Source organism: Panthera uncia, chromosome B1 (genome assembly GCF_023721935.1).
Source record: "Panthera uncia isolate 11264 chromosome B1, Puncia_PCG_1.0, whole genome shotgun sequence".
Taxonomy (NCBI): Eukaryota; Metazoa; Chordata; class Mammalia; order Carnivora; family Felidae; genus Panthera; species Panthera uncia.
The window spans coordinates 167,664,523-167,687,608 of NC_064811.1; the positions used below are offsets into that span (position 1 = coordinate 167,664,523).

The following is a 23,086-nucleotide window of genomic DNA, read 5'->3' on the forward strand; positions in this document are numbered from 1 at the left end:
GACCCACGGAAATAAGGGTAGAGAGGGAAACTCATAGTTAGGCCAATCCAAGCCCTCTGGTTTTTCCCCAGATGTCAAGGAATGCATAATATCACATCTTAATTTTTGTTCTTATGCCAGATGGAGGGCTGGGGGGGGTGCAGGATGGAGCACAGAAATTGAAGGATCCGCTATGAAGATGGACAGTGTCCATCCTCATTGAACCTGGATGACAAAGTGATCTTCTAGCTCCTGGTACTTAATAAGCCCTCGTCAGCTTGTTAACTACATTAGATTATGCAAATGGCGAATCAGCTTGATTAGACCCAATAAGTCTCTGCTGATCACCTATTGCTTTTAGATCCAGATTTTGCATGTGGAAAGGAAAGACCACGTTGTATTATGCGTATACCTAGGAAATATTGTGGGTTCAGTTCCACAACACCGCAATGCAGTGAATGTGGCAACAGAGCGAGTCAAATACATTTGTTGGATTTTCAATGAATATAAAAATCATGTTTACACTGTACTGTATAGTCTATTAGGTGTGCAATAGCATCACGTCTAAAGAAACAACATACCTACTTTAATTAAAAAATACTTTATTGGGGCGCCTGGGTGGCTCAGTTGGTTAAGCGGCCGACATCGGCTCAGGTCATGATCTCGTGGTCCGTGAGTTCGAGCCCCGCGTCGGGCTCTGTGCTGACAGCTCAGAGCCTGGAGCCTGTTTCGGATTCTGTGTCTCCCTCTCTCTGACCCTCCCCCCCTTCATGCTCTGTTTCTCTCTGTCTCAAAAATAAATAAACGTTAAAAAAAATACTTTATTGCTAAAAACTGCTAATTGTTATTGAGCTTTTAGCTAGTCATAATCACTGATTACAGGTAACCATAACAAATATAATAATGAAAAAAATTTGAAATATTGCAGGAATTACCAGAATGTAACACAGAGACATGAGGTCAGCCAACGCTGTCGGAAGAAATGGCACCAATAGCCTTTGTTGGTGCGAGGTGGCCACAAACCCTCAATTTGTAAAAAAAAAAAACACAAAAAAACCCCACACAATACCTGTGAAGTGCAGTAAGACGAGATATGCCTGTACAAAGAGCCTAATGGAATGTAGCAGATTTTAAACTAGCTAATAATTTTGTGCCAGAGGGTTATTGGCTGGTTATAATAGCAAAACCTAAGCAAGAAACTAAACTCTTATGTAAATAGAGTACCTGAAAGGTGATAACAAAATCTCTCTGCCTTCTTATGTAAAAATGTATTTACTAAGCTTAAAAGCAAATCACTTTCTTTCATTCTTGTCATGGTATCTACTTACCACAGGTAGGAATATGATAAGTTAGAATAGGGAACCCTGAGGCTTTAAAGGGGTTTTGGTTTTAAAAGACTAATCGCTATTTTTCCTCCTTTTATTCTAAGACTCGGCTGTTGATGGCTTGTGGTTCACAGGCTCTGCTTGTTTTTTAAGTGATCCTCTTCTAACCATTAATTCAGTGTGCAAACACATATTTAGTAGCTACTCGTTTCGAAGAATTACGCTGGGGTCTTGGGATATGAGGATGACCAGCCCATATCCTAAAGGAGAGCTCAGTTTAGGGGAGGGAAGCCCTGTCAATAATTTTGTAAAATATTTTGATTTTTTGGTATTGATTATATAATGTTTAAATTATTAAAAACAAAATGGCAACCACTACTTAAGAATCAAGAAATACAGAAAGAAAGAGATAGAAACCATCCATCTCCCAGCACGTATAGAAAAGCTTCTTTCTCTAGGGGCACCTGGGTGGCTCAGTCAGTTGAGCATCTGACACTCATTTTGGCTCAGGTCATGATCTCATGGTTCATGAACTTGAAACCTGGGTCAGGGAGCCTGCTTGAGATTTCTCTCTCTTTCTCTCTCTGCCCCTCCTCCACGCTGCTCTCTCTGTCTCTCTCTCTCTGTCTCTCTCTCTCTCTCTGTGTCTCTCTGTCTCTCCCTCCCTCCTTCTCTCCCTCTCTAAATAAACAAACAAAAAAAGATTGTCTTTCTACCTTTCCCCATCCCCCCTCTCTAAAATGTAAATAAATAAATACATACATACATACATAAGAAAAGAAAACTTCTCCAAATATTTTGGCTTTTTTTTTCTTTGTTTGTTTTTCATTCCGAATAGGTTTGTGAGGTTCTATTCAGATTTTGATCATTTTGTATATAGCTTTATTGCTTTACTTTTGTTCTAGTATCATTATGTAGAGATTTCCCATAGTACCAAACTTCATTGCACAGGTAATTTAAAATAATGGTGTAATATGTCACTGAGTGTAGCAGCTTCCATAGCTACCTTCGTATTTGGGGGATAATTTGGTTTTAACCTTTTCCTTTAAAAATAATGTAATTAACATCTTGCTGCCTCAAACCCGTTTGCTACCTCAGACAATTTTCTTAGAGTCATTCTCGGTGGTGGAATTCCTTGTTTCAAATATACGAAAATATTTAAAAATGTTGAATCTGGCGACCCGTCTGTCTGCTCTTGGAGATTACGTTCCCACTTTAAGTTTGTGCTTTTGGTTGTTCTGTTACCGGAAGTGGAGGTAGAGACGTGACTAGGTGAAATTTCAACATGTGTGCATCGTGTGCAGAGGACAGAGAGAAGGAATATATCCAGCCAAGTTAAAACCTGCGCTCCGTATGCCCCTTGCCATTAGCCTTTAATAGCATCCCTGGAGGCGCTGACTCAGCACCAGCTCTGAGCGGTTCTTTTCTAGGTGCAGGCTAAACAGTGGAGGCAGTGCCTCAGTGTTCAGGCACCTTATAGTCCGTCTTTGGCTTGAAGGAGCGGTATGGCTGTGTCTGCTCCAGAAGCAATTGCAACGGCACGACAGTTTAGAAATGTTTTCATTAAGTGAAAACTTATATTAAAGATCCTGTACTCAAGGGTGCCAGGATTTGTCCCACATGCTTAGGAAAGATCAACTGTCTTTGGTTTTTCAATGCTACTTCCTTCTCAAGGTTGTGGTGAAAATGGATCCCTGCAACGACCTCACAGTTCTTGAGTTCGAGCCCCGCGTCGGGCTCTGCGCTGACAGTTCTGGATGTTCCGCTTGGGATTCTCTCTCTCCCTCTCTCTCTCTGCCCCCTCCCTACTTTGCACACTGTCTCTCGAAATAAAACAAGCAAGCACGCAAGCAAACAAACAAAAAGATGGAATGATCCATGCTAATGTGAAGACTGGCATACTCCGATCACCCAGAAAGACTTTGCTCCCTTCTCTCTTCCTCTTAGGAAGACCTTGCATCCTTGGCCTAAGTAGATGGTCACCGAATTATCTTTTCCTCCTGGTTCCGGTACTAACACCATCTGCTTGTATTTCTACACGACCGTCTTTGAAATAATTAAATTGGAAAGCAGAAAGGATAGTGAGGATTCTGGGTTGAAAAGAGATTTTCGTAAAGCGAGGAAAGATATCATCTTCCTCATGTGTAATGGAATTCCTTTTCTGCCCTTAGTGACTAGAATACCTGGGAGTAGAGGCATTATGGTCCTGGTAGTGAAACAGTTACAGTAATGTCTTCCTGGTGCTCCCGTAAGAACCAGAAACAGACTCAGTTTCCTGGAGCCCCAACATCACCCCTCCATAGTGATGCAGGGACCGAAGGCAAGAAGGAAATGGCAGATACAATGAAATTTCCTTATAACCTGCAGCCCATTGACAACTACTTGAGGAAGGCAGAGTGAAACTTTCTCCAGGAACTCCTTACTGTCTTAAGGCTAATGGTTTGCTAGAGGGAAAAATAACCTTAGCTTAACAATAGCTAGGCCTCCAGTCATCTGTGTCTTCTTTAGCCTATGAAAATCTCTTGGAAAACTTTCTCTTGACTTTACCTCCCCAACTCCCAGATATATAATCAGTCTCTCCTCAGGGTCCTGGGACAGCTCTTCCTGCTCCCAAATCCTGTCCCTGTGCTTTAATTGTAGTGGTGAGTCACACATAGCGAGTCCCTGGGGGACACCGAGGTTTTTCTTTCCAGGAGCAGCTTTATTCGTGCCAGCAGGGGCTCAGCGGGCTAAGACCCTAAAGTCTCCCGTATATGGTAACATACAGTCTGAATGGGCGGTCTGTGTTACAGTCATGAGGAATGTCGCACATGCGCATAGAGCCAGGTTGCCTTCCCTTAAGGTTTTCACCACATTCCTTAGGTAGGTGCTCTACCATATTAAAAAAATCATCTTTTTTTGCACCAAAGATGTCTCAAGAATTCTTTCTTGGCCTTTGGCTCCAAACTGCCCCACCATCGCCCCAAAACCTCATCAGGTGCTTTTCTGGCCTTTTGTATTTTAAGAGGCCTCTTCTTCCCTTTTTTTAAAGTCTTAGGAATGGGGAATGATCTAGATAAGAGTTCCCAGCCATGTTGAAAAACTGTATTGTTGCTGGGGCCTCATTTCTAGTTTTTGCAAAGAGTTGCAAGGTAAGGACAGTTGCTTTCAATACTTCAAGGGATGTCAACCCAAAAGACATTGTAGGTTGCTATACCCATCTGGTTCCATTTCATCGTGTGAGTATTTTTAGAAACTTCCAAGTACCAATGAAAATATGCATCCTGCTCAGGTTGTTTAGTCTAATAGCTGGCTTTCTCAATTTGGGTGCGCGTATACACTCATTAGATATCTTTTAAAAGATCCTCATTTAGGCCATTTGAGTGTTAAAGTCATCCTCAGTGTAATCTTCTTAAAACTTTCTTTTGACATTCTTCATCTGGGAATTTCTAGGCTCTGCCTGAACAGAAGTATTCAATCTGCCAGTCCATTTACCAAAGGGGGGCTTTCTCTCTGTCTCGCTTGCTTGTTTGCTTCCTTCCTTCCTTCTCTTTCTTTTGTTCTTTCTTTCTCTTTCTTTCTTTCTTTCTTTCTTTCCTTCTCTCTTTCCTTTCTTTCTTTCTTTCTCTCTTTTCTTTCTTTCTTTCTTTCTTTCTTTCTTTCTTTCATCTTTCTTTCTTTCTCTCTCTCTTTTTTTTCCCTAAAAGGGTATTTCTCTTAAAACACTTCCCCAGAGATCTCCCTTACCCCCCACTGCTTTAGATAAGGGCAAAACCCTAAAGCTGATTTGTAGGGTAATTGCCTCTCACCTCCCTGAAGGAATTCTCTGATTAAAAGCTCCAGAGTGGCCACTGAACCTGTTCAGTGAACCAAGGTACACAGACTAGACAAATCAAGTGCCAAGGAGGATTCTCCGATGCCCCCCACCACCGGCTCCTGCAACATAAATGAGCTGGACCAGCTGAGCTGCGGCTGCCCACTGCATTGCCTACTGGGAGCTCGGGGAACCCTAAGGGGTTAGACCAGAGGTCCCACCTGGCTCCCCAAATCTGTAACTGAACTCAAAGGATTCACTGCTTGGGGCGCTTTAAATTGAACATTACTCAAGGGAGTGTTGAAAGCAACGATTACTAGCAAGGAGACAGGGAGATGGCTCTCAAAGTGCTGTCTCATGTAATCCCTTTCCTGTGGTGTCTTGTAATACACAGAACAATGGCCGAACTACTGCAGCAACAGTTTGTTCACTTTCCCTTTTCCCTTCCATCCTTTCCTCCACCATTTCCAATAGGATATCTAACAATCCCTTGGGCTTTTGGGGGGGCGTCCTTATACTCATGTGCTAGTCTAAAATTGTCAAAAAACTGGGACAAGTCTCTCCACATAGAGGTGACTGGCCAGCTTGGGACTTCCCCCAAGGACAAGAGGCTTTCCCTGGGGAAAGGCCCCTTTACCCATGCTTGTTTCGTTTTTCCATATCCTGGCTGGCTGGCCAACTGTTAGAAGATGGGGGAGAGGCAGCAGAGTAACCTCCAAACTGAGAAGGCACTTGGAGACCAAAACACAAAGCAGGACCCCGCATACAGTTTACACAGAGTTCTATTCAGAGTAACTTACTGACGGGGGAATCTGGCGGATGATGATCCTGACAGCTGCACAGACGTTCTCCACCAACTCCAAACCTGCGTCTGCAGATTTTGTAAAGTGAGGGGATCTGAAGAAGGTATGTGGCAAAGTCAAAGGGTCCACTTACTTGGTAGCTAACACTTAACAGATCTCGCGATACCACTGGTGCACAGGAGTGGGGGGGGGGGAAGGGACCTATATTATCTCTACCAGTTATCTAAACAACTTTAGGGAAGAGCAGAATAAGCCTCCCTGCGTTTCTGTTGGGGTCTCCATTAATGTCCAAGGGGCCTGGAACATGTAGCCCAGGGAAGGTCATCTCACGAACATGGACGAGATGAAGGGCCAAATGTGGAGTCGGTATTGTGGGCACGTCTACAAAATGCTTTTCAAATGTATGATAGCCTCTGATACTTGTCAACTCCAGCGAAGCAGAATGCTAGAAGTTACCCGTTACATGACTTTGGAACCTAACTTTATCTATAATCAAGGTTTACGAGAAAGTCATAATCCCTGTATAATACAGCAAGTGGCAGAGCGGGACCCGAACCAAGATCCTGTGCTCTTCCTCACGATACAACAACACAACAGCATCTACTACTGTAATTGCCAGATTTCGGTGAGAAATAAGGGAGATCGCATCTTCAAAGCATTAGCCAGTTTTCTGGCACTTAGTAAGTGTTGAAAGAATTAGCTCTCGCCATCATTATTTTGTTTTTAGGGGTAGTCGTCCAAATCTCTATTCTGATAATGTCTTGCAATGTGACTTCGGAAAACCTAATTTTTTTCTGAACAAAAATACCCAGTCGCGCTATTAGAAAGAAGTTATTTCTGTGGATTAATAATTGGGAATCCCTTGCAAGGTGACTGTAAGCTCAGTCCATAGCATTGTTATAAATTAGTGTGCGTGGAGCAGGAGTAGCACAGGAGGAGTTCTCTCCTGGGCATGGGGATAATGTGACATGTGTTTCACTCAATAGGAGTAGGGGACCATGTCCCCAAATCACATGTCGCGTGATATTCATGGTCCCTGTAGGAGTTGTAATGAAAGAACTTTTTGGAAAACGAATTAATATAAATAAAACCCACAATGAGATGTTACATCATACCTGTCACAATGGCTAAAATTAACAACACAAGAAACAACAGGTGTTGGTGAGGATACGGAGAAAGGGGAACCCTCTTGCACCGTTGGTGGGAATGCAAACTGGTGCAGCCACTCTGGAGGACAGTGTGGAGGTTCCTCAAGAAATTAAGAATAGAAACTACCCTATAATCTAGCAATGGCACTATTAGGTATTTACCCAAATGATACAAAAATACAGATTCTAAGAGGCACATGCACCCCAGTGTTTATAAGAGCATTATCAACAGTAGCCAAACTATGAAACTATGGAAAGAGCCCAAATGTCCACTGACTGATGAATGGATAAAGAAAATGTGATGCACACACACACACACACACACACACACACACTGGAATATTACTTGGCCACCAAAAAGAATGAAATCTTGCCATTTGCAATGACGTGGATGGAGCTAGAATGTATTAGGCTAAGTGAAATAAGTCAATCAGAGAAAGAAAAATATCATATGGTTTCATGTATATGTGGAATTTAAGAAACAAAACAAATGAACAGTGAAGAGAGGGAAACAAACCACAAAAGACTCTTAATGATAAAAAACAAACAGGGTTGATGGAGGGAGGTGGGTGCGGGGATGGGCTAGATGGGTGATGGGCTCTAAGGAGGGCACTTGTGATGAACACTGGGTGTTGTGTGTAAGTGAGGCATCACTGAATTCTACTCCTGAAACCAATACTGCACTTTATGGTGGCTAAAATTGAAATTAAAAATATTTAAAAAATAGATTAATAAAAATTCTTTAAGGATTTGGGACGCACAAGATTGTGCGGATCAACAGCAAAGACCGTGACATGCTTTTTAACCCCTAGTTTGAAATCTAAGTAAAGAGGCTCTTTTTTTATGAATAAAATAATAATTTGAGATAGCATAGAAGTATATTCATCCACAGAAGCTTATCAGTGATTGTGACAGGCCAGAGAATTCAAGAGGCCCTGTAGATGGCCATGTACAGGTCTGACCCTTATGGCATGCTGTGTGGGTCTAAAGCTTGCTTCTTTTGCAGAACAACTGCATGGTTTTGCCTCACATCTTTTTACCTTAGTGCATTCTTGTTTTAAAAAAAAAATGCTAATAAAAGTATCACTTAGCTCACAAGAAATTTGTGAGGATAAAAATACGTTAACTCACATATAAAAACTCAATACGTGGAATCTATCATTCTTTGAAATAGATCTCTAGCTTGGTTCCAGACCTATCTGTTTATTTTTTAATTAACAGCTGGACATCCTGTCTCCATGTGACACATCCCAAACTGGTATTTTTCTTCTTACCTGCTTTACTGCATGAATCCACTCTTTCAGGGAATAGTACAAGTGTGTGTATAAGACATATACTTATATCATATGTATCATATATATATAAATATGTATGGCACCATTGATCACTATAGTTTATCACAGTCTCTGAGTGCTAACTGGTGCTTTTTCACACTGTACCGCAGTACTCTGAGCTAAGCATATTATGAAATGTATGTGGCTCACTCATGTAACTATTCTTTCTGTCATTTATTTTCTGCTCCGGCAAAGAGTTTGACCAATAACGATGATAAAAGATATAAGCGGTAACGTCGCATCTATCCCAAGAAACAAAGGGGAAAATTAAACTAAATGTCAGAATTCAACTTTTGGGGGACGTGGGTGGCTCCGTCTGTCAAGCGTCTGACTTGTGGGTTCAGCTCAGGTCATGATCTCACAGTTTGTGAGATCGAGCCCCGCATCTGGCTCTGAGAGTACAGAGCCTGCTTGAGATTCTTGCTTTGCCACTCCCCTACCGCCCCCCCTCCCCCCCGCTTTGCACACATTCTCTCTCTCTCTCTTTCTCAAAATAAATAAACTAAAAAAAAAATTCAATTTTTATGTTTGCTCCATTCATCTTCTAAGAAATAATGAGGAAAGTAGAGAATAAAATTCATTTAGAGATTGGTATAAATCATTTGACATTAGAGGATACTATAAATATAATTCTAGGCTATGCAGAGTGACCAAAGCTTCTGAGAATGACAGCTGGAAAGGCATGGCATGATTACAGATTTAAAGAGAACTGAAGGACGATCGTCAGTTTAAAAATGTCGTATGCATCCCTACGCAGACCGAGATCATTCTTCATTTCCAATGCACCGCCCACTGAAATGGGCAAGTGTGCAAGTTGCCACATTGATTAGAACCTGTCAGTGGTGCCCATTCCCTACAGGGACAAAGCCAGAAATGAACTTGTTCTGTTTAGTAGGATCTCTTCCCATTCTTCCAGGTACTCTGCTCCAACAATGCTAAAGTATTACCGTAAACGAGAATGACATTACATCCTCATTTTTTCTCAAAGTTAATTTTTCATTGACCTCATTGTTCCTGCCTCCAGGAAGTCTTCCTTGCCCTGCTAAGGGTCACCTCTGACCCCCATGCCTGCATCTTTCCTAGCCTAAAGGACAGTGTATCATAATGTATAGACAGCACTCACTTAGCACATCTTTGTGGGACATGTCCTTGCCTATCTCCCTCGCCAGGATGAAGCATCTCAAAGGGAATGACTACATTTTCAACTGTGATCTCAGGGTCTTTCACCTTATAGGTACTAATGAATGTGCATAGAATTAATGGGGGAAATCATGTAATAATTAAAAAGTGGGTATAAACTTAAAAAAACATTTTTTAATGTTTATTTTTGAGAGAGACAGAGACAGAATGTGAGTGGGTTAGGGGCAGAGAGAGAGGGAGACACAGAATCTGAAGCAGGCTTCAGGCTCCGAGCTGTCAGCACAGAGCCTGACCCGGGACTCGAACTCACGAGCCGTGAGATCATGATGTGAGCCGAAGTCGGATGCTCAACTGACTGAGCCACCCAGGCGCCCCAAAAGTGGGTATAAACTTTCTGTTCCCTGAAAAAGACAAAGCAGTAGAACTTGGATTGAGAGCAAAGAAACCTGGGAGATTCCTAATCCTACAGCTGAAATGCTCAGTAAGTAGATATAAAAATTCTCTTGTGGTTGTTGGCTGATGCCTATATGACATTTTGAGAAATCCCTTTTCATTGAAATCGCTCTATTACAAAAATGCGCTTCAGAATCCATAGAATAATGCCTAATTTTAGTGGATTAAGAATGGATTTAATAGTAATAACCTCAGGATTATCTCATGGAATGTGTATTTTATAGGAATATGTATATATATATACATATATATGTATATATATATACACACATAATTTCTCAACAGAAATAAGACTGAGTGTATAAATCAGCTGTTAGAATGTGTGACTAAGAGCTCAAACAATACTAAGTTCAAATTCCACTTCTGCTACTTACTAGATAAAATGACTTTGGGCAAACTTTTTTTTTTGTTTATTTATTTTGTGTGTGTGTGAGAGAGAGAGGGAGTGCAGGGGAGGGACAGAGAGGGAGAGAGAGAATCCCAAGCCCTACTTGGGGCTCGAACCAGGGAACCCTGATATCATGACCTGAACCGAAATCAATAGTGGGATGCTTAATCGACTGAGCCCCCCAGGCGCCCCTGGGCAAACTTCTTATTCTTATTTACTATATAAAGGAGGACAGCTGAGCCTTAATCTTTTGAATCTTTTATCTTTTTATTTTGAAGAGGCTTTTTTTTTAAAGTTTATTTATTTTGAAAGGTGGGGAGGGGCAGGGAGAGAGAGAGAATCCCAAGCAGGCTCCACACCGTTAGGGCAGAGCCCAATGTGGGGCTCGAACCCATGAACCGTGAAATCATGACCTGAGCTGAAGTCACGAGTTGGACTCTCAACTGACTGAGCCACCCAGGCGCCCCTGAATCTTTTATCTTTTTAAATCCCAGGTTTTTAATCAACAAAATAGGGGTAAGATGGCATTTATCATACAGAAGTGTCATAAGAATTAATATGATCGTAAGTATCAAGGACCTGGAACTTAGTAAGGGAGCTCACCACGAGCTATTTAGTGAGTCATACACTGTGCTATCTGGACATGCCTGCTCAGCCTCACTACCACCAATGACAGCCCCTCAAGGTTTTTTCTGGAAATTACGTCCTTTGAGTCTAAAGTGGGAGGCTTTTTCCCACTCCTCGTTGTTAGTGATGATACTGAAGATGCCCTTGGAGATCTGAACAACCTTGAGCTTGTATTGTCCTACATTCTTATTTCAGGATGGCTCAAGCTCCCTGAGAGCACCATTGTGGGAGAACAGAATACAAGATAACTGGAAAAGAGAATTTTATCTAGTAATTGGAGTGGATTAGAAATTGCTTCACTGAACCGCATCTGTATGTGCGGGAAGAATGCCATTTGCAAATACATATATAGCAAATACATCTGTAAACATAGCATATATTTAGCAATACATATATAATACATAGCAAATACATATATAAAAATTTGCATACATTTATAACATACATAATAAATGTGCACACTTACCAAGGTCCATCCAAGCCAGTTAGCCCAAGGTAGCTTCGTGGGCTATAGTCATATACTGGAAATGTACTACTCCAGAGTGGGGAATGTGGGGAAGCACGAAAGAGAAACAATAGCTTATGGTAAAGGAGCCTTAGAGCCAGGAGGCAGCCAGAACTTCCTCCTGCAGGGCCATTGTTGCAGGACAACAGCTTCAGGGTTGTGCAACACCTTTAGTAAACACTTCCTGAAGCAGAGACAAGAATGAACCTGGGAGTTTCATTTTGTCTCACTTGAGAGGAGTCAGGGACAGATCAAGCAGTGCACCCTGAGCGAGAAGGGCAGGCACTCTGCCCCTGGGCTCATCCAGCATGCTGCAGGGGCTTCTGACGGTCACAGTCACGTTCCTCCTTTCTCCAGTTCCAGGTCGGTGTTTAATTCCTTTTCGGGTTCTGTTAGATATGCCAGTGAACTGCTTGCTTTTCACCTTCTCTCAATAGCTTTTTTTTTTTTTTTAACCAATTTTACTCACCAGTTGTGCTGGTTTTAGTCTGCTGTTTGGGGGGGGGGGGGTTGGGACGGTTGGGAACCCCCCTGGTAAAGGAGGGGGAAGGAGACGACTTGAATCCATTTTCCTATGTCTGATATGGGAATACATAGCCATCAAAGGGAAAACTTCATACAGCTTAATTGAAGCAGAGAATATGATCTTCGTGTCACAAAGTGGAATTCGTCAAATCCCGCTTGTCATTTTCAGAGCAGTAAAGACGCAGCGGATTTGACTAGCTACCGCTGTGCACAAGGCTTTCAGAAAGTATCTGCTGTAATTATAGGGACCAGTTTGGCTCGTCCTGTTCCTTTTGAGTGCACGTTTTGATGTTTGGTCCTGCCATTACTGGTGATAATAAGTATGACTAATTAAGAATAAACAGGTGACCAGCTTGATCTTTCTAAAGCATTGTGCTATTACCTGATCAAAACAAGGTTATCGTTAAGCTTAAATGGATCATTTATTTCTATTTTGCTGGTTATCAAACATGTAAGACTTCAAAAGGAGAGAAATTTTACTTCTCCGTAATAAGTCACTTCTGGCATGTCCCTCTATTTCTGAGAAATTCACCAATTAGATGTTGGTTAAATTTAATTGGGTAACACATTTCCTTAACTTATTTCTATTTCCAGAGCTTATTTAAGTCACCACATTAGCTTCGGTGCGTGAAAATCCTTCCCATTCAATCTTTTCTTGGGTTTTAGAGTGCTTGCGGAGACGTAGGAATGGGAACAGATCATCAACAAGAAGTATAGTGTTAGGGAGGGAAAGATTCTCTTCTCTCTCACACTCTCCCTACTTGGTCACTAAAAGTAATTCTCCCCACCTCCTCCCCACTGTTTCTGATTTCTTTTCCAGGCTTGTGAGAGTTTTACTTCACATCATTAAATATAGAACTGTACTGGTCATTTAAGTTATTGACTTCAATTTCTACTTTGGGAGTCAACCTTAATAGAAACCTTCTTTCCCTACATGTCTCCAAAAGTGCTATCTCTAAAAATTCTTTGGGATCCCTCACTTGGTTGGACCCTGAGAATTGCTTGGGAACTAGCTTTATTGAACAGCATAAAGATCAAGCAGGATCCATTAACAGCTAATCCTGGAGTCCACCCACATGACAGGCTTTTCACCACATTGGGCATACTAGCTGATTCTGTTCTCTCGTCTTTGCATTCACAACATGGCACCAAGGACAGCTTCCTTAGAAACCATGCCTAAAACCGTGATGTCTTCAAGTATTTGGTGGTAGGGACAGAGGGTTTGCAATATCTCTTGTGAGAACAGGGTGACCGACAGACCGTTACCCCCTCATCTTCTATCTTGAACAGAGAGTCCCCCCCCCACTTTACCTTCCATTTTTTATTTTCAAGACTGTCTCCTTGGCAGTGAGTATTATTCCTACTGATATTATTCCTACATGGATTTCTTTCCCAGCCAGAATGTAAAAAATAAAGCAATTCTCATTTTCTCATCTCTTCCTTTTTGTTGATCTGTCCCCACCATGCAAAGAAAAAATATGTGCCTCGGACCACGACTTGTGCCCAGTTTCCATAGACATGAAATAAAAGAATGAAGTATAATTAGGCCAGCTGTTTGTACGCACTTCACCATCCCCTGAGAAAAATAACTTCTAGGATTTCATCATAGGAAAAAACCCAAATATTTAAAAGGATGTAACAGTTGTTTGGGGGTGAGATGTACGTGCACTGACAAAAGAGAAAGTTCTTTAATATATTTCAACAGGATATCCAGAGGGTACAGTACTTTTTAAAATTATTTTGCTTCAAATTAACAATTCTTTCTTATCTTCATAAAATGACTAGATGAGCCTCAAAAGCATTTATAATTTAATCTTCATAGCCAAAATGATAGATTTAATGAGGATGCATTTTTCCTCGATGTTTGCCGTCACTTTTACTACACTAAGCTCCAAATCACCAGAGTTTGAGGGGGTGCAGTGTAGCCCAGATCTGAAGTCAATATTGAATAAACTCTGATCCAGGGCTTAATGTCATGTGTTTAGTTTGGAAAGACATTCTTTAAACGATTTGGAACAGATTTGATCAAAAATGAAAATGCCAAATATTATATACAAATGTGCTAAACTCCAAAATTGCCCCCAAACACATTAAAACAGAATGTGGCAATCCAGACCAGTGCCTGTTATATTAATCTTGCCAATGAGTATTCACTTTTCTAAAGCCAATATACAGTAAAATAATTATCTCAGGCAATCTAAAATAATAGTTTTGTTTTTTCTCCATCTAGTGTTGCTGGTCAGAAGTAATCCAACGTGTGAGTTCTGTGGGAGAGAGAGAAAGCGAGTACTAAAATGAATTAGTAGAAACATATTGTGTTACATCTCGGATTTGTGTAATCCCAGGATGGCAGTTAGTTGTGTTTGTTCCACAGGCTTCCAAGTAATTAGCCTGATTTTATTCAGCTGGGAGGAGGCTGCGTCATTTCCATCAACCTTATGGATGATTGAGCCAAACAATATTTCGGTCTGCTGTGTATCTCTAACTTGTGTAATCTGTGATCATTTGAATCTCATTCTTTCAGGGGCCTTCTTGGTCCCACAAAAATAAGAGCCATTAAGAGAAAGTCTGTTTCCTGTAGAGAATGTACTATGTTGCAAGAGCTTGGGAAGAGCCGAAAATCTGTTGCTTGCACACTGAAGATAGTGAGAGGCTGCCAGAGGCTTTTTCAAGAAGTATTCTGGTTTCTTTGTTGATGGATTTTATTTGCCATTTGGAAGTGTGCAGCCATCAAAGAGCTGGAAGTAAATTTCTCCGCTAATGTACATATTTGACTTCATATAAGTCAATTGGTAGTTTCCGATTTCATGAAATGTTAAGATTTAGATACTAAGTAGTAAGCATGGAGATGAGTGTATATGTCACGAAAACTTGCATTGGCCGGATGGCCTGTTTCCCTCACCCCTTCTGAAAGGGGAATGTGTGTGTGCTATCATTTTTTGCTTTGATAAAAAGAATCAGCCGGATAGTTATTATTTTATGACCCAAGGGCAACTTGGGCTGATATTTACTCTTGGAATAGTGTATCATGGATGAAAACCAATTTTCAAACCGCATTGTTGGAAGAGTTACTTTGGCTGCACATTGGTGACTATATGGCTTCATGAAGTCCGTATTAATGGGACTAATTGCACTGATTGGACATAACCCACAAGACAGCATGTGGTTGCCTTATGGTGTGCCTGTTTGGTATTACAGGTTTGCAAGAAGCTTCAGGGAATTGTGTCAATACCGTCAGTTAATTTGTGGCAAGAGTAATTTTCTGAACCTCTTGGCATCTTATTATTTTGACATAATTATGATAATTAGGAAAATTTTAACTCAATGCTAAAATGATCGATTTAATGTTCCTTTAGGCTTTTTAATTTCTGTTATAAAATTTGTTAATAAATACTTATTATTTTCCTTTACAAAAAAATAAATTCGATAGAAATAAAAATGCCCAGTGATTATCTCTGCAACAGCAAGAAGAAGGTCTTGAGGTATCTTATCTAGTTCTTGAAGTCTTGTCTATGTAATGAGACTTATTTTATCAAAACCAATTAAAACTTTATCCAAATGATCCTCATCTCTTCAAAGAGATTACAGAGAATTCGGTATTTGTTTGCAGAAAAACATGGACTACATGAACTGTCCTTAAAGGTCATTTAATCTTCTTTTTAACCAATTAAAAAATTAGAACCAAACTCAAAGTTCCAGTATCCTAGGGTTGATTCCATGATTTTAAATGTTTTCAAAATGTTTTTAAGAGTAAATCTCAAGTAAATCTCATTGAAAGAAAAGCTACTGCATATCCCTTTAATGGACTGGTTTTTACCTAATGAGATTTAGCCAATGGCTCTTAAGTGGTCAAGTGCATTTAGCCATCCTAAAATGATAAAAGAAAATGGACATAACTAGGAATTTTTTAAAGTTTCTGCTTTAGGGTCGCCTGGGTGTCTCAGTCAGTTGAGCATCCAACTTCGGCTCAGGTCATGATCTTGCGGTCTGTGAGTTTAAACCCCACGTCAGGCTCTGTGCTGACAGCTCAGAGCCTGGAGCCTGGTTTGGATTCCATGTCCCCCTCTCTGTCTCTTTTCCTCTTCCGCTCGTGCTCTGTCTCTCTCTGTCTCAAAAATAAATAAGCATTAAAAAAAAATTAAACCTTCTGTTTTAGTTTCTAAACAACATTTAAAAAAATACTCTCTGGTACATCTTTGGGATAAGCGTACAAGTCACCCAATATGACTGACAAAAAATACTCAATGTTATTTGTTAAAAGATCAAAAAATAATATAAATTTATATTACCATAGAATTTAGGTTTGAGTGCTTTAATAAGTTGGGATTATCTTTAGAAAGCACTCTAGTCATTACCCAGAGAACTAAAGCCCTTCCAGACCACAGTGTTAGTAAATTGCCAGCCTGGGCCCATACTTTGATTTTTGGTTTCTACTGCATCTATATTCTGCGTAGACCAGTAGCCCCTTCAGAAGCCAAAGAGCTGACCTATTGACATTTACTTAGACACTATTCTACACGGAGGAAGGACTCCATCAAGTGGGAAAATAAAAAAGAAAATAGAAAATTCAGTGTTAGTTTTCGGAAAACTGAATTCATCTCAAAAATAACTTGTAGAAACAATGCTGAGATGAGAATTCAAAATATAGATAGAAGGTTTGGATGAGGTAACTGTTCAATTGTCTTTCCATATGGCTCCAGGCTCAAAGTTCCCTTCCAGACCAGTAATAGTGTTCTAATTGTTTGCTTCTCTAATTTTATTCTTTTCATGCTTTGTATGCAAAAATAAATTTACCTGTATTGCAAAAGCCAAGCATTCTATGGAGCTGGCATTGGAGCTTTATTACTGCATCATAGTTTTCTTCGTTAATGTAGAATATTGCTATTGGACAATACGAAAAAATATTAGAATCAGAAATGGCATACATCATTGATTTCATTTTTGTAACACTGTGTAGTTTTCAGAGTACTTCTACTCAATTATGCTGACACTGATAGAAGATTGTCTTAGAAGATTAGTTTGGTTTCTGCCTTCCTGTGCTGGCCTGTATTGCTTGCTACGTTCCTCCGCAGAAGATTCAAGGTAGCAAAGAGAAATGGAAAAATCCAAAAGAAATACTTTCACCAAATAGAGATACACTTGCAAGCTTTCAGTGGGGATGTATGCGAAGGTCTAGGCTAAAGATCTGAGAGGAAGAGTGGGTTTCTGATTTTGTCTCTCTACTCTTAAATCACTCTGGCATAAAACTCAGTTAAGCCTCTGTATGTGGCATTATTGCCGAAATGCAATACGGCTAATTATTACCAACCGGCTTGTTTATTTCTTCTGCTTCACTCAATCAGTTCTTACCTTTTTTTCCCTCCTCAGTAAACGCGATAAAAGAACTCTCTGGAGTGAAGAACTATGAAGTGGTTTATCCCAGAAGACTTCATTCACTACATAAAAGAGAGGTCAAGGAGCCAGAACAACAGGTACTTCTTTTGACTTAACAAAGAGTCTTGAAAAAAAAATGCATATATTTACAGGTGGTATACATATAGATATATAACTCTAATATATAAATATATACACATATTTATATTTATATAGAGACTTTTTCATTTGTTATTTGACCTATATTATTTTTATTAATCGTCACAATAATTCAATGTTCTATTTTGAGCCTCATTTTGCAGATTAAGGTTCTGACGGTTGAAATAAACTGTCCAAGGTCACACAGAGAGTAAACCTTAATACTTTTATGGTAATTTCTAATTCTGTGTACTTCCAAAGAAATGAGATACAGTTTATTTTATCTATCTATTATCTACTTATCGATCATCTGCATATCTATGTACACACGTACAAACAAAACCATGAACATTAAAACTGAAGTAGAAAATAAAATATTGTGAATCAATTAATATATATATATATGCATATTAAGATGAATTACTGTAATTAAACATGAAATTTATTTTTGTCTTTCCTAAAGAGAAAGTTATTAAAGTTTGTAGAATTCTTACTACTTAATGAAACAACACAGTCTCTCAGTCAAAAGCTAAAAGCTAAAACATGATGATCCATTCAACAGTTTTCTCATTACCTGCACTCAGGAGTCTTCTGCTAGGAGACAGGAAAAATACAGATAAATGAGACATAAATAATAACTTGTAGAAATATTGTAAGATGCAATTCACTGGGAGTACATATCCCCCCCACTGGATAAGCTTCCCCACAGATGATTTCTTCTAAAGCAAACATGTTTATAATAGCAGAACCCATAGGAGACCCTGTTTATTGAAATTATTCTCTCTCAACAAAATGTTTCTGGTAAATATAAATGGGACCTGTATGCACTGGGTTCCTCATCAGTATGGCCTTCTTCAAATGCTTTCCAGTATTCTCTTAAAAACGCCAGATACCTTTTGTCACTGAATATTTTGAGGAAAGTTAATACACGTCCAGTGTTTTAAAGTGAATCCCTCATAAAACAAATTTAAGCTTTTGAACAATTTATTTTGTTGAAAAACTCTAGAATCATTACTGACGCCTATTAGATGATCAATCTTAAGTTTTGGAAGAATTGAGTGGATGGATGCAGTTGATACAATGTGCTTGATATTTATTGCCAATACATTATTTTTCTAGTCCACAACTTGATTCACGGATTGTATAAGCCTTATGTTTCCTTGATTCATAGTAAAAGTGTAAAGGATCCGAATTCAGAAGTCTTGTTTACATTCACATCTTAACTTTGTTAATTTTCTCTGTTAGACACTGATGAGCTTCAATTTTTTCATCTTAAAATTGAGATAATAATAGGAATGCTTATTTTATATGGCTATTTGGAGAAGACTTACGTGCAAAGCAAAGCAGGATGCAATTAACTCCCTGCTCATGATTATGCTATGGCACTGTCTTATATAATTCATCACCTTCTACTTCTGACTAACTGTCATGGCTCTTTTGCTTAATAGAATGGTTTATTAAGCCGTTTTGTTATCTTTCTGCTTCTCAACACAACCTCCTTTTTAGTCAGCTTTGGTAATCTCAAAGCCTTTCTTGGTAATATGTTTATTTCTACCACTCGGCCCTTCTTATGGATTTTTTTTTCCTATTTAACATGTTCTCCCCATTTGTAACACCCAGTTCATATTCTATTCTTGTAAAGTAAACATGGAATATTTGTATATGTACTGATAGATCCTTTTCCTGGACTCATGCTTCAGGAACGGTCAGTGTTACACCATTTGGCTCTTGATTTTCTCTTAATATTGATTTCACTATCATTATCGTGTGTGTGTGTGTGTGTGTGTGTGTGTGTGTGTCCAAGTAACTGTGAGAATAAGTTTAATCTTCTCATCTGGGTTGAAACTGCCCACGTCAATAAAAAAAAGTGTTTTTTTTTCTACCTTTAACATGCCTCTGCTCCTCCTTACCCTCACCTGTCAACGTGTCCTATGGAAGGTATTCCATAAATGTTCATTGATTCAAGGAAATCCCCACAGAACACATCAATCTTACCTTTTGGAGGAAATAAAAACATTACACCAAATTCCATAGACAACCAGAGGGAAATGTGCCTAAACGATTAGAGGGCTTTAATGTTTCTTTATATGGTGAATTTTATTTTTATTTTTGTCGTTTTGTGGAGTATATTTGCAAGAGTCTCCTTGCTGCCTTCAGTTGTCGACAGTAGGAGGCAACATGTTATTAGCCATGAAGAATGTGACAGGGCGAGGACTGAATGCTTCCGACCATCTCACAAATACATGTAACTCAATCATGTTTGCCTTTTAGTATTATTCAACTAGCATTGATGTTCTCAGGTGCTGGTTGATGCCTTTGAGGTACCGGCCAGCAAGAATGTGATCAAACCATTAAAAACCACTAAAAACAATTCCTGGCTGAGGAATCATTCCAAAGGCATTGATCTGCTTTTCCCAGTCACTGTTTTCATCCTCTGATATTTCAGAATCTCACCTCCTTTCCCTCGTCACAGATGTCTAGCTCTCATTCTTACAGTGCCTGGACTACTGTGTATAGAATCACCAGATTCTAGCAAATAAAAATACAGGACACCCGGTTAAATTTGGATGTCAGATAAACAATGAAAGCTTTTTTTTTTTTTTTTTTTGTATACGTCATCTCCAATATCATGTGGGTCATGTTTGTATTTAAAAATTATTCACTTTATCTGGAATTCAGATTTAACAATGCCCTGTATTCTAGGTGGCGATCATACCATGGGGCTTTTTTCACGTCCCTATGAACGTGTTCTGTCTACAAATATAAGGTCCTGTGCTGCTGCATGTCTGAAATTTCAGTCCTGCCTGGTCAGGCTTGCTGAGTTCTGCCATGACACTTGTTTCACAAGCATAGACCAGAGAAGCCAGGGCCTCCTTGTCTATCTAACATGCAGCAGGCACATTCTCTTCCCTTACATAGAATCTTCTCTTTTTGTTCACATACAGCTTATGGCCAACAAGAACTCTGTTATACAAATAAGCCAAGTTGTTAGAAGCTATCTTCGTAGGGGAAGGAAAAAAAAAGAAGTTAGAGTGGGAGAGAGCCAAAGCATAAGAGACTCTTAAAAACTGAGAACAAACTGAGGGTTGATGGGGGGGGTGAGAGGGCGGGGAGGGTGGGTGATGGGTATTGAGGAGGGCACCTTTTGGGATGAGCACTGGGTGTTGTATGGAAACCAGTTTGACAATAAATTTCATATATTGAAAAAAAAAGAAGCTCTCTTTGTGGCTTCTGCATTGAGACTATTGGTCCTCTTTGTGCAAAGAATTGATTAGCAATTATTCAAAATAACTAGAATTTGGAATGCATGTGACGGAAGGGATCTCTACATCCTGAAGATGTTATATACATTCTCAGTGAAATTAATCACTTCTCAAAGCAGGGAAGATGAGGACTTGTATACTTACTATTATTTTTTAAATATTTTTTTATTTTTTTTAATAATTTATTGTTACATTAGCTAACATACAGTGTATACAGTGTAGTCTTGGCTTTGGGAGTAGATTCCTGTGATTCATCACCTCCATACAACACCCAGTGCTCATCCCAAGAAGCGCCCTCCTCAATGCCCATCACCCATTTCCCTGCCCTCCTACCCCACCTCCCACCCCCATGAACCCTCAGTTTGTTCTTTGTATTTAAGAGCCTCTTATGGTTTGTCTCCCTCTCTGCAACTTATTTTTTCTTCCCTTCCCCTATGGTCTTCTGTTAAGTTTCTCAAATTCCACATATGAACACAAAGATATATCTGTCTTTTTTCTGCCTGGCTTATTTCACTTAGCATAATACCCTCCAGTTCCATCCATGTTGTTGCAAATGGCAAGATTTCATTCTTTTTCATCGCGGAGAGGTTTTTCATTGTGTGTGTGTGTGTGTGTGTGTGTGTGTGTATCTATATCTATATCCGTATCTATCTATCTATCTATCTATCTATACCTTCTTTACCCACTCATCAGTTGATGGACATTTGGGCTCTTTCTGGAATTTGGTTATTGTTTATTTATCCAAAGGATACAGGGGTGCTGATTTATAGGGGCACATATACCCCTATGTTTAATAGCAGCGCTATCAACAACATACGTACTATTAATCAACTGTGCCCTCTACTGGTCTAGAGAACAGAGGCACTGGCTTTACCTTCAGCTGTGCCAAGAGCATGGCCCCATCCTTCTGACTTCATCATGCCTGGCATCATGAAATAGTCCTCTGAAAAATTTTCTGGAGGGAATACTCAGGGGCTGAGTAGAAACTTGCATGTTTTTTTCATTATTGTATTTTTGGTTATGCTGCGTATGCATGGCATAAGGAAAACTGAATAACTATTTGTTGAATAAATGAGCAAATGGATAATAAACAAATGAACAAATGGGCACATCCATGAATTAGTGTAACTGGAATATATTACCCATATATCTGCATATAAATGTATTCAGTAAGTACTTAATTAAGGTCCCGGGTGTTGGGAACTTAATATTCAAAGGTAATTCCTATCTTCCCAGGAGTCTGCCTATAGAGCCCACACACTTCCCTTGAGGCCAAAACTGCCAGGCTGTTGGCTCATGTCACAAAATAAAACATCTGGCGGCACAGTACCTTCCTTATGTTGGGAACAATTTCAGGCCTTAGCTGGGTCCACCAGAGTTTCTGGAGGCCTCAGACTACTGTATGTCATGGCAACAGTTGTATTACTGGAACCACACCTCCCTGGGACTTCGAGGGCTTCCTTGGCTATTTATTTTCTGTGTGCATGGGCATCATCTTGACTTCATCCTCTTGCTCCCCTCCCAGGAATGTCCAGGATGGTGGCCTTCTCAATCCACCCACTAAACCTTACCCATGGATGGTGTTTCTCCTGGAGGAAGTGTTTATTTGTATGTCCTTATGGCCAGCTAACCTTATTCATTGGGCTCCAAATAATTTCCATCTAGTGGACACTGTCCAAATCAAGGTGCATCTTTCCTCTCCTAACCCATAGTTCAGGACCTGGGTTGTATACAAGTAGGATACGCTTTTTATTAGCAGGCATTGCTTTCCACCATGGACTTCTACTTGGAAAGTACAGTTATAACATCACCTAGAACACCCTCTTTCATAAAGACTTGTTTTCTTCCTTGCTGTTTCCTTTCATCTATAATCTCTATGCTAGTGTTGGCTAAAACTTCCAGTCCAAAAGCAACAATCTTTTCTAAAACCACCACCAAATAAATTTTAGGTGAAAATCTACAAAAATCCATTGCTAACAGGAAATGCATATCTGGAAGCCTCTTCTGGGTAGAAGATTACATTTACTATCCTCCAAATATTTTAATTCCATCTGGCCTTTCTTAAACCTGAATAATAAGTGGTTACAATGATTCCCTATAATTTTTATTTTCAACCCTCAGGCTTTTCTTCCCCCCCAGCTCCTGGTGTTTATAAACATGAAGTGAATTACAGCAGCCTCTCCTCATCTAGATCCATACATTGTACTTAGGAGTTTTTGACTTCAGAGAAGACTCCAATAATTGATCATTTAAAGGGAATGTGGGCCATAATGGTTGACTTTGGAGGTGGCA

General features: G+C 39.8%; 1 protein-coding gene across 10 annotated transcripts in view; it reads left to right on the forward strand.

Annotated features, from left to right (window-relative positions):
* Nucleotides 1-11,683: 11,683 nt before the first annotated feature.
* ADAM28 (ADAM metallopeptidase domain 28) overlaps nucleotides 11,684-23,086 on the forward strand; it is a 77,350-nt gene continuing 65,947 nt past the window's right edge. For 8 of the 10 annotated variants that reach the window (XR_007457997.1, XR_007457998.1, XR_007458000.1 and 5 more), the window contains exons 1-2: nucleotides 11,685-11,858; nucleotides 17,388-17,491. Coding sequence is in view for 5 of the 10 variants with exons in the window: in XM_049631593.1 (XP_049487550.1) it covers nucleotides 11,804-11,858; nucleotides 17,388-17,491 (159 nt within the window). In the remaining 5 variants the exon portion in view is untranslated. Of the gene's footprint in view, nucleotides 11,859-17,387; nucleotides 17,492-23,086 lie in introns of all 10 variants that reach the window. The other 2 variants (XR_007457999.1, XR_007458001.1) reach the window with 1 other exon arrangement.